Source organism: Stomoxys calcitrans, chromosome 5 (assembly GCF_963082655.1).
Source record: "Stomoxys calcitrans chromosome 5, idStoCalc2.1, whole genome shotgun sequence".
Classification (NCBI taxonomy): Eukaryota; Metazoa; Arthropoda; class Insecta; order Diptera; family Muscidae; genus Stomoxys; species Stomoxys calcitrans.
The window spans coordinates 108,529,883-108,546,248 of record NC_081556.1 but is presented as its reverse complement, the minus strand read 5'-3'; the positions used below and the strand labels follow the sequence as shown (position 1 = coordinate 108,546,248).

The 16,366-nt window shown below is 40.4% G+C and overlaps 1 protein-coding gene across 3 annotated transcripts in view; it reads left to right on the top strand.

Moving 5' to 3' along the window:
* The window catches only part of LOC106082749 (probable beta-hexosaminidase fdl), a 367,897-nt gene that overhangs the window by 334,240 nt on the left and 17,291 nt on the right, over nucleotides 1-16,366 (top strand). For all 3 annotated transcript variants that reach the window (XM_013245468.2, XM_059370440.1, XM_013245466.2), the window contains exon 2: nucleotides 14,549-14,734. In XM_013245468.2, the coding sequence (XP_013100922.1) occupies nucleotides 14,568-14,734 (167 nt within the window). In that variant the 5' untranslated portion in view covers nucleotides 14,549-14,567. The remainder of the gene's footprint in view (nucleotides 1-14,548; nucleotides 14,735-16,366) is intronic.

Genomic DNA, 16,366 nt, shown 5'->3' with positions numbered 1-16,366 from the left:
TGGGGCCTTGACTTCTGGAGCCTCTAGAGGGCGCAATACGCATCCGATTTAGCTGAAATTTTGCACGACCGGTTTCGTTATGACTTCCAACAACTGTCCTAAATATGGTTGAAATCGGTCCATAACCTGATAGAGCTGCCCTATACACTCATCTGGGGTCTTGACTTCTACACCCACTAGAGGGCGCAATTTGTATCCGATTTGGCTGAAATTTTGCATGACATGTTTTGTTATGACTTGCAACAACTGTGGCAAATATGGTTCAAATCGTTTCATAACCTGATATAGCGGCCATATAAACCGATCTGGGATTTTGACTTCTTTAGCCTCTAGAGGGCGCAATTATTTTGGCTGAAATTCTCTCATGACCTTCAACATACGTCTCAAATATGGTCTGAATCGGTTATAGCCAGATACAACTCCCCTATAAACCAATCCCCCTATTTTACTTCTTGAGCCCCTAAAGGGCGCAAATTTCTATTCGGTTTGGCTGAAATTATACACAATGACTTCTTTTATGGTCTCTAACATTCAATTCAATTATGGTCCGAGTCGGACATAACTTGATATAGCTCCACTAGAACTCGACAAATACGATCCACGGTGGAGGGTATATGAGATTTGGCCCGGCCGAACTTAGCACGCTTTTACTTGTTATACCCACCACCGACGGATGGGGGTATATTCATTTTGTCATTCCGTTTGCAACACATCGAAATATCCATTTCCGACCCTATAAAGTATATATATTCTTGATCAGCGTAAAAATCTAAGACGATCTAAATATGTCCGTCCGTCTGTCCGTCTGTCAGTCTGTCAGTCTGTCCGTCTGTCTGTTGAAATCACGCTACAGTCTTCAAAAATAGAGATATTGAGCTGAAACTTTGCACAGACTCTTTTTTTGTCCATAAGCAGGTTAAGTTCGAAGATGGGCTAAATCGGACTATATCTTGATATAGCCCCCATATAGACCGATCCGCCGATTTAGGGTCTTTGGCCAATAAAAGCCACATTTATCATCCGAATTTGCTGAAATTTGGGACAGTGAGTTGTGTTATGCCCTTCGATATCCTCCGTCAATTTGGCCCAGATCGGTCCAGATTTGGATATAGCTGCCATATAGACCGATCCTCCAATTTAGGGTCTTAGGCCCATAAAAGCCACATTTATTATCCTATTTTGCTGAAATTCAAGATAGTGAGTTGTCTTAGGCCCTTCGACATCTTCCGCCAATATGGGTCAGATCGGTTCAGATTTGGATATAGCTGCCATATAGACCGATACTCCAATTTAGGGTCTTAGGCCCATAAAAGCCACATTTATTATCCAATTTTGCTGAAATTCGGGATAGTTCGTTATCTAAGGCCCTTCGACATCCTCCGTTAATATGGCTCTGATCGGTTCAGATTTGGATATAGCTGCCATATAGACCGATCCTCCAATTTAGGGTCTTAGGCCCATAAAAGCCACATTTATTATCCGATTTTTTTTGAAATTCAGGATAGTGAGTTGTCTTAGGCCCTTCGACATCTTCCGTCGATATGGCTCAGATCGGTTCAGATTTGGATATAGCTGCCATATAGACCGATCCTCCAATTTAGGGTCTTAGGCCCATAAAAGCCACATTTATTATCCGAATTTGCTGAAATTTGGGACAGTGAGTTGTCTTAGGCCCTTCAACATTCTCCCTCAATTTGGCTTGGATCGGCCCAGATTTGGATATAGCTACCATATAGACCGATCTCTCGGTTTTAGGTTTTGGGGCCATAAAAAGCGAATTTATTGTCCGATTTTGCCGAAATTTGGGACAAAGAGTTAAGTTAAGCCCCTCCACATATTTCTGCAATTTGGTCTAGATCGATCAAGATTTGCATATAGCTGCCATATAGACCGATCTCTCGATTTAAATTCTTGGCCCCATAAAAGGCGCATTTTTAATCCGATTGCACTGAAATTTGACACACTGACTTATGTTATGCTTTTCGACATCCGTGTCGTATGTAGTTCAGATCGGTTTATTATTTAGATATAACAACTAAAAAGACCAATATTTTGTTATACGCAATTAAACAATGACTTGTACTTACCAGCATTTGGTCCAAATTGGATAATTTTTCGATATAACTGCTATGTGACATAAGATATGCAATTTTCACCGAATTTTTATGAAAGGTGGTTTACATATATACCCGAGGTGGTGGGTATCCAAAGTTCGGCCCGGCCGAACTTTACGCTTTTTTACTTGTTTTTTTATTGCGGTAGAAAATTTTTAAAAAAAAAATAGACAAATTCTTAAAATTTTTCAGTATTTAAAATTTTGTTTGTCCCGGTAGCCGAGTTGGTAATAAGCCCAAATTATAAGTACGGGGATGGCCGAGATTTTGAGTTAACTTTTACCAAAGAATTTGATCTGTCGCTACTGTATGGTTACAATGGCCAAAAAATTATGCCAGTGAGTCTGATTTAGACTGCCACTATAATCTTACCGTACCTAACTGAGTTTTTTAGATTTTTTTTTACATTTCTTTAGCATTCTCTATTGTTCCATACCCCTAGAAATTTGCTGCAAATAAGATTGAATAAGGAATGCCATTGATTTAAATCAATTTCATCATTAATTTGTTGCAACTTTATGGGTCACGTCAACCTCTGTTGCTGCTGTTGCTACGCTCAGCAGGTAACAATCCCATTCGTTCACTCACTCACTCAAGATAGCCTTGCCTCAAAGGATACCTTTTGCTTACGTTTCTCCTTCTCGAATACCTTAGCTCTATAATATGAACATGAAACTGATGATGAGGAAGACTACATTGGCGGCTATGATAAAGGTGTGTTTACAAAGGCGTCACTAAATTAAAAAAAGAACTGAAAAAGTAGAAGAGCAAATCTTATGGCATAGACATTAAAACTGTTGGTTTCACAATTTGTAGACAAACTTAAATGTTCTTGTCAATTTTCACACAATGTCCAAGGGTTTAAGGTTTGTTAATTTTCTTCGGAAATCACCGCAACCCCCTCAGGCTCTCAATGGTTTTTGGTAAGCAACGGAAATGGCTACCACCACTGACACAGTCAACGTTATACTTATTTTTAATCCATTTTATTCACTCACCAATTCATGGGCCAACTATTGAACAATGGGCGATGTGGCAAGTGGGCGATGTGATAATCTTCACCATTTAAAAAGGTATTCTCTTTTGTCGATCTTCTTAATTTTAGCATCTTAAATTGCATACAGGAAATGTGATGGGATGGTTCTGGAAAGGCTCCGCAACTACACCGTATGGTATTATTATAGCTGTCATGAAACGAGGTATGAATTTAGCTGTAGATTTGTGCTTAGTCGGACACTGAAATACCTTGTAGCCATCTTTACTCCCGTGGATGAGATTGTGGCTAACCTCTCTACATACAAACCAAATACTTCAACATAAGCCTTATTTGCGCCCATTGAGTGGAGCGGACGTATTGTTATTTCACTCCGCAAGAATTTTCCTGCAACTCGTAATAGGTCATTATTTTTGGAAGAATATTTTAAGTCACTCAAGGATAGCTGCGATAGAGGAATCCGTTAGGCGGTTGATGAACTGCGTCTGTTTCCAGTGGAGTGGCAGTTCTACAGCCCGGGAGTAGGCTTAGAATGGACGCCAAAGACCCAACAGCTGCGGTGGTGGTATCAGGCCTTAGCATATTGTTTGCTACTGAACCCTCGACTGGTGGAGCGGCTGCTCCAGGCTTTTGACGAAGACACCTGGTTCGAGTCTCAAGGACAAGACCGAACCTATTCTTTCTTCGCATGCCTATAATTTGCCTAGGCCATCGGCCTTCCCCGGCAAAACAACACGCTCTTTAAGTGGTTGGAATAATAGAAGACCCATCGCTCTCAGGTTTATTGAGAGGCTTGGTGCGAATGATCCTAAGACTCTCACTAATAGGTAGAGAGATTCCTTAAATTAGGCTAGGGAATTCGCTGCACAGGCTACCCCAAAGCCTACACATCTAGATTCGGAAACTGCACCGCAGTCAGCCAAAAGGCTGTGGTCACCTGGAGGGCATCCCATGCCTAAAAGAACTAGGGCGAACAACTGTAAGATGGGTCTAAGAACCTTTGCTAATGTCGCTAGGGACTCTTTGGTGATGGCAGTTGTCGACAAGGGAGAAGAACAGGGCTGCATATCTATGACCATGGATATTTTCTACGAGCACCTGGAAAGTGAATATCGTATGACCGCTGTCACGCTCATGATATCAGAATCGTTCTGGGAGATTTTAATGCGAAAGTAGGGAAGGAAGACCTCTTAGGCCCAACAGTCGGAAAATTTAGCCTATACGAAGAAACTTCCGATAATGGATTAAGAGTAATAGACTACGCCGTGCCAAAAAACTTGACAGTTTGCAGCACCAGATTCTAGCATCGAAGGATTCATACGGCCACATGGCTGTCACCAGATCAAAACACGAGAAACCAAATAGATCATGTTGTAATAGATGGAAGACATTCAACCAGCGTGTTAAATGTACAATCGATCCTAGGGGCGAACCAAAAGCCTCTCCCAAGGAACCCATGGTACGACCAGTAGTGCCACAAAGCCGCTGAAGCCAAGAATGAGGCATATAAATCAAACCTGCAATCAGTAGCAACGCGCCAGATGAAGGAGAGGCATTGGGAGAAAAGGAGATAGGAGAAACGCCTATTCCGTAGAGAGAAGAAGGAAATGGAAAGACGTGTGGGTGTGAGCGAATCGAGATGTTCAGAAACCAGAATGAAGTCCAAAAATTCTACCAAAGAATTAAACATCAAACCGATGGCTTTGGTACTGGCACATTCTCCAGCAGAGATAAAAAAGGAAATCTGGTAACTGACACAGATAGTGTGCTGAGGATATGGAAAGAACAGTTTTCCCAGCTGCTAGTATCCCATGATGGTCGCCATGAATATACAACAGAATTAATCCCTGATGATGATATAGAATGTGTACCACCTAGTCAAAACGAAATTTACGTAGCAGTAACCCGACTGAAAAACAACAAGGCTGCAGGAGCCGACGGGTTACCCGCAGAACTGTGATATGGCGTATGTATCAGCTCTGCGCAATTTGGCTAGAAGAACGCATACCCGCTGATTGAAACCTCAAAATACTATATTCCGTACACAAGAAAGGAGACAAGACGGAATGTGCCAACTACAGAGGAATAAGCCTCCTCCCCAACTCATACAAGATACTATCGAGCTTACTATGTGAATCGCCACTGCTATGGTTGACCACCATAAATTATCTATTATGGATGCTGACTGAGGAGGGATTTGAACCCGTCTGCTACGCAGATGATGTTATAATACTTATAAGGGATACGGATCCCAACGAGCTATGCAGAAGGGCCGAAAGGGTCTTGCATATGGCATATGACTGGGCTAGACCCAGAGGTCTCAATATTAACCCAGAGGAGAATGAAATAGGCCTCTTCACGAGGAAGATGAAGGTGGGCCAATTTATCGCACCACGTTTCCCTAATAACCCGATTTCGATATCTGACAAAGGTCAAATACTTGGGTTTGATCTTAGACAGGAAACATAATTGGAAGTGTCACATTCAGGAGCGTACTGAGAAGGCTCACAGATGATGGGCCGTAGGCTCGAAATGGGGCCTGAATTCGAGGTTTCACTGGCTCTACAGGAGCGTGATTGGACCAATACTTACTTACGCCTCAGTAGTTTGGTGGGCTGCTATAGAGAAACAGAGCAACATAAGGACCATACAACAGGTTCAGAGAACATGTTGTCTTGGCTTAGGGGGAGCGATGAGGTCCACGCCCACTAGGGCACAGGAGACTATCAGACTAGATATCTGACCCATTGACATACAGATTAAGTGTAAGGCAGCCACTGCGGCTATGAGACTTAAGGCGATGGGAGAATGGATTGAGGATGGGAGCAGCTCATACCATCGTGGTATAATCGAGCCGACGATAGGAAACCTGGAAGGAAAGGAAGAGGTTTCCGATCGGATACCTGAGATGAGCCTTGAGGTCGAATGCGAGGCACTGCTGCCATCGGCACAGTTTTGGACTGACCGAACCCTAGTATTGCCATCTGGAAGATCCTGTTACACGGATGGATCAAAGTTAGAGGACTGAGTGGGCCTGGGGGTTTACATTGAGAATACGGTACGGAATACGAATACAGTAATACGGTCCTACAAGCGGAGATCCGGGCGATCACGGAATGCGTGAAGTGGTGTGGTGCTAACGCGAGTACGTCGAGTGTGAACATTTTTATGGACAGTAAAATTGCCATAAAGGCAATAACAACCAGGATGTTAAGGTCACAAACAGTCTTGCAGTGTGAGAAGGAGATTAACACCTTCTCTGAGGATGGCAAAATCCGCATTGTTTGGCTGCCGGGCCATAACAGAGTAAGGGGATTTGAAGGGCACACAATTTGGCGGTGAAGGCCAGAGGACTGCTGTCAATAAACTTGGTCAACCCGAAGCCTTTCGGGTCGACGCAGTCCAACATAAGGGAGTGGGCGTCGAATGCGCATGCAACGTTGTAGAACAGCGAAACGGTCGGTAGGACGGCGAAAATCCTATGGGGGGATCCAGATCGTGAGAAGGCGATGCTATTTCTAAAAGGAAGCAAGAAGGAGGACAGTATAGCTGTTAGTATCACAACGGGACACATAGGACTATGAGCTCACTTATATAAAATCGGTGCGGCAAGTAATAGCATGTGTAGGGCATGCGGGGAAGATGAAGAGACGTTGTAGCATTTCCTAAGTCATTGCTCGGCTTTAGCGTCGAACAGATACCGGCACTTAGGTGGAGACACAATATCGGACATGAACCAACTTAGGGGAGTGATATTGAAAACAATTAAGGATTTTGTAAGTAGCACGAAATTCCTAACTTAAAATTTTCTTTTTAGAGGCTGCTTTACAGTTTTTAGAGCGCACTACAAGCCGATTACTGGCTTAGGTGTATGTCCATAGTGGCATGGGGCAGATTAATATCTGCACCCTCTTTTCAACCTAACCTACTATGTGAAAGTTTAAAATTTAAAGTTAACGAAATAATTGGGCCCTACCAGTGTGACTCTAGATCTAAACCAGATATTTACACTGCGTCAAATCCTGGAAAAGACCCGAGAAAGACAAAGCCGCCTTTGACAGCCCTATACGTTCAAAGGTATTTCAGCCCCTGCGTGAATTTGCTGGATGATGCTTGCTGATACACGCTCCTCAGGTAAACAGGGAAAGAACCTCTCCAAACCGTTCAATATCAGACAGGGAGACAACCTTTCGTGTGATCTCTTTTATTGTATATCCTGCTGGAATAGGTCATACGAGATGCAGATGTGAATAGGCAAGGCACACTACTCACAAGAGAATATAAGTTAACAGTTACTACATTTCTGTTTTTATTAATTTGAGTGCTTTTACAGAACTGAATCAAAAATCTTAAACTTAGGTTGAAGTTGGTTGGTGCTGCTGTTGGCGCTGCTGCTGTTGGTTGGTGCTGTTGCTGGTGCTGCTATTGGTTTCTTGCTGATTGACGATTTTGTTATTGTTGTCGTCATGAGGTGTCAGGTTACCCGCTTTGCTGTGTTTGCTGTTGACCTGCGGTACTGGTGGATACGGATTGTTGACTCTTGCGTTAGCTGTAGAAATGCTTACATTTCATTACCATTACCATTTCATATTGTTGCTTACAAATCATGATGGTTCACTGTTTGTTGTTGCAGGCGGACAATGTTGACTGACAGCGGTCAATGAATTAATCAATAGAATCAGCAATTTTTTGGTATCGAAATCCAATATAAAGAATTTTTTGTTTGGCTGACATCCCAGCAAACATCTTTGATGTTAACACCTCCCCTCTTAGTTACGAGCGTCCTCGATCGTAATACCGTTAGAAGTAAGGTATCTGAGATAATCTTGGTACGTCTCTTGGAAAGTTTGTTGAATTCGATGTCGGAACTGATAGTTGATTGGGAGGTGCTAGATTAACGGTTTCAATCAATGGGCGCTGCTTTCTTCTTATCAAGAACAATACCAGAATGAGAGCTGCAGCTATTGTGAGTAAATGCACGGCCGCACTCCATTTGTTTTTAATGTTCAACAGTTCTATCGCTTTTGTATTGTTTAGATGGATCCTTTTTACAAATTCCAAAGTGGTTACTTCTTCTATTTTTGATCCAGGAGATCTAGGTTGTAGGATTGCAGGTAATGGTTCGGCATACGTTGTTTGGAAATAGTTGTATGTCTCGTTGTCAATTGTTATGGAAGCGTTTTGAAACTTGATTATGAAGGTTCCCGTAAGATTGTACTGCTCGTCGTTGATGAGAATGGTACCATCGAATTGATTTAGTAGAATCATCCCAGGCAAGACTTCCTCTACTGTAGGGGTGGTGCTATGTCTCAATAAAGTACAGTTTGCTTCTACGCTTTTTAAAAGATTTAACAAACAATTTTCTTTTTCTATTCTTTTGACATTATTTAAATTACAAACAGTCAGATTATTGAAAGATTTACATGGTTTAAGGATCCCATAGGATTCATTTTTACAAACTAGTATTTCATTATAATCAATTTTATTAATAAGATCCCCACTCTTAGTGGGTTTAATCAAGAGTTTACTGCAGGAATCTAAATTCGTAGTCGGTACATTGACAATATAAATAAGTGATTTTTCATTTGATGCAATTTTTACTTCAGAGAATTCGAATATTTCTTCTATGTTTACAAAGGGAATTGAATCTTTCTCGAAAAGCTCTTTTGCAATATTCACTTCAGTGTTCGACAATACAAATGAATTTATTATGCCGGACTTTGCCCAGTGAATGGCATAATTTACATTAACAATTTCTTCCTTTAAAAGGTCAATTTTCATTTTGAGCATGGTTATAAAATTTTCATTGGTTTTTACAATTTTTATAATTTTGTTGGTATTTTCTGTGAGTTCATCTATTTTTTTTAGAGACAGATTATTTATTACAACCTGCCTATTATTGCTTGACAAAACATTGTTAATTTTTTGCTCTATTATCTCGAAATCGTCGTGATCTGGATTTCCGGCGATCCATTTCCAACTTTTCTTAATTCTATTGATTTTTCTATTTCCTGAAGTTACAATTTTTAAATTCTTTAATTATTCACCAAAATTTTTTTCTCTACCAGAGTTTTCACATTTTTTTCACTTTCGTACTTAAATTCTTCTTAATTATTAAATCTAACTTTTTCCAACTTTTCTTAATTCTATTGATTTTTCTATTTCCTGAAGTTACAATTTTTAAATTCTTTAATTATTCACCAAAATTTTTTTCTCTACCAGAGTTTTCACATTTTTTTCACTTTTGTACTTAAATTCTTCTTAATTATTAAATCTAACTTTTTCCAACTTTTCTTAATTCTATTGATTTTTCTATTTCCTGAAGTTACAATTTTTAAATTCTTTAATTATTCACCAAAATTTTTTCTCTACCAGAGTTTTCACATTTTTTTCACTTTTGTATTTAAATTCTTCTTAATTATTAAATCTACGATTCACAACTTTTTTTTGTTCACTGCCTACTTACAAATGTATCCCTATAAAGATTTTCCATACGTCCATGGAGGCGATTTCGTTGTCCTTTCGTTAAATCTACCTGGAGAATCGTCCGCTTACTTGTTGACGTGTGTTGAGCCGGTAGTTGTAGCTACAGCCTCTGTGGTCTTCTAGGGTGTTTTTTTGGTCCTTGGTCACAGCCTCCGGGTGCGTTGATGGATTGTTGGGCGCCAGTTAACAGTTACTACATTTCTGTTTTTATTAATTTGAGTGCTTTTACAGAACTGAATCAAAAATCTTAAACTTAGGTTGAAGTTGGTTGGTGCTGCTGTTGGCGCTGCTGCTGTTGGTTGGTGCTGTTGCTGGTGCTGCTATTGGTTTCTTGCTGATTGACGATTTTGTTATTGTTGTCGTCATGAGGTGTCAGGTTACCCGCTTTGCTGTGTTTGCTGTTGACCTGCGGTACTGGTGGATACGGATTGTTGACTCTTGCGTTAGCTGTAGAAATGCTTACATTTCATTACCATTACCATTTCATATTGTTGCTTACAAATCATGATGGTTCACTGTTTGTTGTTGCAGGCGGACAATGTTGACTGACAGCGGTCAATGAATTAATCAATAGAATCAGCAATTTTTTGGTATCGAAATCCAATATAAAGAATTTTTTGTTTGGCTGACATCCCAGCAAACATCTTTGATGTTAACATATATGCGACGACATCGATTTTATGGGTTGGTCACCGGATGAAGCAATGACAGCCTTTGACAGTATCGAAAGAGAATCAATCAAAGTGTATTTGGCAGTAAATTGAGATAAGATAACGAGAATGATTTCAACTCCCACAAAGCCCTGTAAACCTTATCAGATTAAAACAAGTAATAAGGCGTTAAGCTCGGCCGGACCGAACTTTGGATACCCACCACCTCGGGTATATATGTAAATCATCTTTCGTCAAAATCCGGTGAAAAGTGCATACCTTATGCCCCATAGCAGCTATATCGAAATATGTTCCGATTAGGACCAAATACTAATAAGTACAAGTCATTGTTCAATTGTGTATAAACCGATCTCAACCATACATGACGCAGAAGTCGAAAAGCCTAACATAAGTCACTGTGTTAAATTTCAGTGAAATCGGATTTTTAATACGGTCTAATGGCAGCTATATCCAAATCTGGACCGATTTGAGTCAAATTGCAGAAAAATGTCGTAGAGCCTACTCAACTCACTGTCCCAAAAATTTGGCGAAATCGGATAACTAATGCGCCTTTTATGGCCCCTAAACCTTTAATCGAGAGATCGGTCTATGTGGCAGCTATGTCCAAATCTGGACCGATTTAAGCCAAGTTGCAGAAAAATGTCGAAGAGCCTAACTCAACTCACTGTCCCAAAAATTCGGCGACATCGGAAAATAAATGCGCCTTTTATGGGCCCAAAACTTTAAATCGATAGATCGGTCTATATGGCAGCTATATCCAAATCTAGACCGATCTGTGCCATATGTGCCAGAAGTATGTCGAGGGGCTTAACACAACTCGGTTTTCCAAATTTTGGCAACATCGGACAATAAATGCGTCTTTTATGGGTCCAAAACCTGTAATCGAGAGATCGGTCTATATGGCAAAATGCAAATTTTGCCCATGAACATTCCACTAAGGAACAGGGGCTAACTTCTCACACATCAATGAGTTACATGGCATAGTACCTCATAAATGTTGCCACCGCTGAAAATTTGTTCTAATTGTTTCGTCAGGATTTGAACCCAGGCGTTCAGCGTCAAAAGCGGGCATGCTAAGCCCCCTATATGGTAGCTGTATCCAAATCTGGACCGATCTGTGCCAAATTGCAGAAAAATATCGAAGAGCCTAACGCTACTCACTGTCCCAAATTTCGACGAAATCGGGCAATAAATGCGCCTTTTATGGCCGCAAAATCTTAAATCGAGAGATCGTTCTATATGACAGCTATATCCAAATCTAAACCGATCAGGGCTAAATTGAAAAAAGATGTCGAAGCGCCTAACCCAACTGACTGTCCTAAATTTCAGCAAAATCGAATAATAAATGTTGCTGTTAAGGGGCTTTAGACCCTAAATTGGCGGATCGGTCTATATGGCAGCTATATCCAAATCTAAACCGATCTGGGCCAAATTGGATGTTGAAGGGCCTTACACAACTCACTGTCCCATTTTAAAGACTGTAGCGTGATTTCAACAGACAGACGGACGGACAGACGCAAGGATATGGCTAGATCGTCTTAGATTTCTACGCTGATCAAGAATATATCTTGTATATAAAAATCAATTTGTGTTTGTTTGTAGGTTTATTTGTTTGTATGTTTGTGTGTTCCTTATAGACTCAGAAACGGCTGAACCGATTTTCTTGAAATTTTCACAGATGGTGCATAATGACCCCGTGGTGAATATAGGTTACTACATTCTTGATATCTGAAGGGGGGACGGACCCTCCCCCTTACCCTTATTTTCAGAAACGCCAGATCTCGGAGATGGGAGGTATGATTTAAGCAAAATTTCGTGTTCTCTCATATAGAACCCTAAAAATAAAAATTTGGTATCCAAATTTCGGATGGGGTAACTAGGGGGGCTGCCCCACCCCAAAACCTACTAAACATATATTTAGACCAATCACGACAATATGGGACTCAAATGAAAGGTATTTCGGATAAGAAAACGTATCTGATATTCAATTGTAGGACCATGTGCTAGGGGGACCACCCCAAGCCCCAAAACACCCCTAAATCAGACATATTTACCGACCATGGCAATATGGGACTCAAATGAAAGGTATTTGCGAGTAGAATACGAATCTGATATCCAAATGTGGGACCACGTTTCTAGGGGTCCACCCCTTTCCCAAAACACCCCCAAACAGGACTTATTTACGGACCATGGGAATATGGGGCTTAAATAACAAGAATTTGAATGAAGAATACGAATCTAATATCCAAATATGGGACCAAGTTTTTTAGGGGCCGCCTCTCCCCAAAAACATCCCCCAAAGGGTACAAATTTACGACCATGGCAATATGGGGCTCAAATGAAAGGTCTTTGGGAGTAAAGCACGAATTTGATATCAATATTCGGGAAAAGTGTATACGGAGCCACGCCACCCCCACAACGCCACCCAAATAGTAAGTATTTTCTGACTATTGCAATATGAGGCTCAAATAAGAGGGTTTTTAAAGTGGAACACGAATCCGATATATATTTTCAAGCCCAACACACTGAGTGGCCGCCCATCCCCCAAAACACCGCCCAAGCCGGTCATGTTTGCCGACTATGGAAATATGGGGCTTAAATTGAAGGTATGTGGGAATAGACCACGTATGTGATATCAACAACCCCCAAATAGGACGTAATTGCTCACCAAGACAATTTAGGTCTTAAAGAGAGTGGAACTAAATATTCATAGTTTTTAGGGCCAATACCCCAAACCGGACATATTTGCTGATTTTTGCTATAAGGAGTTAAAATGAGATTAGAAAACGAATTTGATATCCAATTTTGAGGGCAATGGCAATATGGGGTTCAAATAAATGATATATAGATATATGAGAATAGATATACGAGAATTTTCCAGGCTTAGTGTTTGGGGGACCACCCCAATCGCCAATACACACCTAAATCGGGCATATTTACCCACCATGTCAATGTGGAGCTTAAATGAAAGGTATTGGGGGTAGAGCAAGAATTGATACCCATTTTCGCAAGAATTGATACCCAAAATACCCCAAAAACAGCAATTTTTTTGTGACCATCGCAATATGGGGCTCAAATAAAGGTATTTGGGAGTAGAATACGTATTTTAACAATGGAGTACACCTTCCATCCAAACTTAAATTCGTAGATCAATAAAGATTATATGGGATTCAGATAAAGGCACTTATATTGTTAAACTGTTAGGCATGCGATATACTATTTTCGTAGCATGGTATTTCACTAAAAGATCTTCAATTGTCGAAAATAAATATTCCAAGGTAACTTTTGTTCCATATAAAGTAAAAGAAGGCGCAGCAGAGCGGGCCCGGGTCAGCTAGTACACTATATAGGGTCGAAAATTTATATTTCAATATGTTGCAAACGGAATAAGTAAATGTATACAGTGGTGGGTATATAAATGGAGAAAGTTTGCAACTACAACTGGAGATAGTCAACAATTTTAAGCGTAACCGTAACCGAAACAAATGACTCCATTTTTGAAATAAGGCAAATAAAAACTTCTCCTCAAAAGGAGATGTCGGAGTCGGCAATTAAAAGAGGCTCGTTTATCGTTGAGCTTAAACTTCAATCGGACAGCAGTTGTCAAAACGAAAACCTGTTCCTTATTTTAGTGTTTCTGGGGAAATTTTGCATTTGCCACAACAACCTTGGTCTATATTATAAAAGTAGAGTTTATGGAATTAAAAACATACAATCGCCCACTGTGCTTTGCAACTGCTGCCAATATGTGTGTGTTCGCATATGGATTGCATGTTTTTCGCTGTTTTTTTTTCAGCCGAATTCATGATAAGCCCTAAAAAACGCTAAGCCGATGATAATTAAGGCTAGAAAAGACAGACACAAAACGTCTGTCTTTCTTTCTATGCCATTATTTTTGGCCAAAAAGGCGCCATTGACACCAACAATAGGTGGCTAAGTGTATTGTGTTTGCGAAATGCTGTTGTTGTTAAACGCAATTTCATTAGTTTTTGTAGCCATAAATTGATGGTGTTTCCTGCTGCCATCCATCCGCCCACCAACCTCCTTCTACTCGTACCCAATAAAACTTCTATTTCATCCATTTAGCCATACATTTGGCATTTTAGCAAATGTCTGTATGGCCTTCCAGTTTACACTTTCGGTTTTCATGTCTTAGGTCAATTTTTAAATTAACTTTTTCTTTTTGTTTGTATTATTACTTTTAATTTCGTTTGAGGGCCTTTCTTTTGAATGTCTTTTTTTGTTTTTGTCTAATGTTGCTCTTTCTTTTGTTTGTTTTGCAGGTTACGCTACATTTTCAAAATGGCTTTGGCCGTTTCATTGCGTAAAGCGTTGCTAATGCTCCTCACCGCTATGATATTTGTGCTGATGGTCTTGTATTGGAATCAAGGTGGCATCAAACCTCAATCGTACATCAATACATATGAAAAGTCCGTTGGCAGTAGAGAGGCGTTAAGTGAATTTCCAATGTAAGTAAAAAAAAAATCATTTTAAATTTTATTTTTCCCCATTATTCGGGTTAAAGGACACATTTATCCTACTATTACATAAGACTTGAATAAAATCTTGATGATACTCCCGAAAACTTCATCGTCAGAGATTGGTTCTTCCCATCGTCAGGGATTGGTTCTGTGGTATCCTCTTCGCCGCCTTCGTCAGGCACTAGCTGTTGGGTAAAATGTTTTTTTTTTTTTTTTTGTATCCATAACACACTATCTGTGTCAGTTACCAGTTTTCCTTCTTTGTCTCTGCAGGAGGATGTGCCTGCACCAAAGCCATCGGTTTGATGTTTAAATCTTTGGTGGAATTTTCAGACATCATTCTGGCTCCTGTACATCTTAATTCGCTCACACTCACGTCTTTAAATTTTCTTTATCTTTCTGCAGAATAGACGTTTCTCCTCTCTCCTTTTCTCCCGATACCTCTCCTTCATCTGGCGCGTTGCTACTGATTGCAGGGTTGCTCTATATGCCGCAATCTTAGCTTCAGTAGCAACAGGACACTCTTGGTCGTACCATGGGTTGCTTTTGGAGCAAAGGGGCATGGTCCATCGCCTCTTCGATATAAAGTCGATCTAGCCATACCCGTCCGTCCGTCTGTCGGAATGACGATTGCGGTCAATGGCGTAAAGTTAGCCGCTTGATTTTGCACAAGTACTTAGTATTGATGTAGGTCGTTTGGGATTGCATATGGGCCGTATCGGTACAGATTTGGATATAGCTCCCATAATCCGGATAAATTTTCGTCCGATTTGGCTTAAATTTTGGACCTAGCATTCTGATTTGATTTCTTGAGTCCTTACAAGCCTCAATTATTGTCCGATTTGGCTGAATTTTTGCATATTGTGCTCTGTTGTGACTTCCAACAACTGTGCCTAGTACTGTCCAAATCAGTCTATAACCTGATATAGCTTCCATATAAACTGGTTTCTCAATTATCCGTGTTTGGTTCCTAGAATCTTTAATAACCCAATAACCAAATTTATTTTGTATCAATTTTTTGGAAAATCCATGATTGTGGGTTTCCAAGATTAGCCCCTGCCGAACATGTTTAACCGACCTGTTGGTACCGCATGTCATCCAAGTCCATATCATTCAATTGGGGCCAAAAATATTCTGTTGTCATTGAACGATAGCGATTCCCAATCAAAGTAATATGTCGGTCTTGATCATCACGGAAGAAGTACGCCCCAATGACGCCGCCGGCCCATAATCCGAACCAAACCGTAATTTTTTTTGGCATGCAATGACCTGACCTGTCTGATCAGTAACGCATATTTGGCTTATTGACGTAGCCATTCAGCCAGAAATGAGCCTTATCGCTAAATTGGACGTAACGCTCTTAACGTTAAGCCCACTGACTCTGAGTTTCGGTAGTAAATTTTTAATAATTTCGACTCGTTGTTGGCTACAACATGAAATGACAAACCTTATTGACGAGAAATGTCAAAAGAGCGGCAAAAATATGGCGTCGTTCGCTGTGCCTGGCGGACTACTTATGTAGCGTCCCTGAACAAATCCTTTATATGGTCGTCATACAGACTGTTCTTCGAATTTAGGGTCTTAATCCTATGAAAGCCGATTTATTGCCCAATTTCGCTG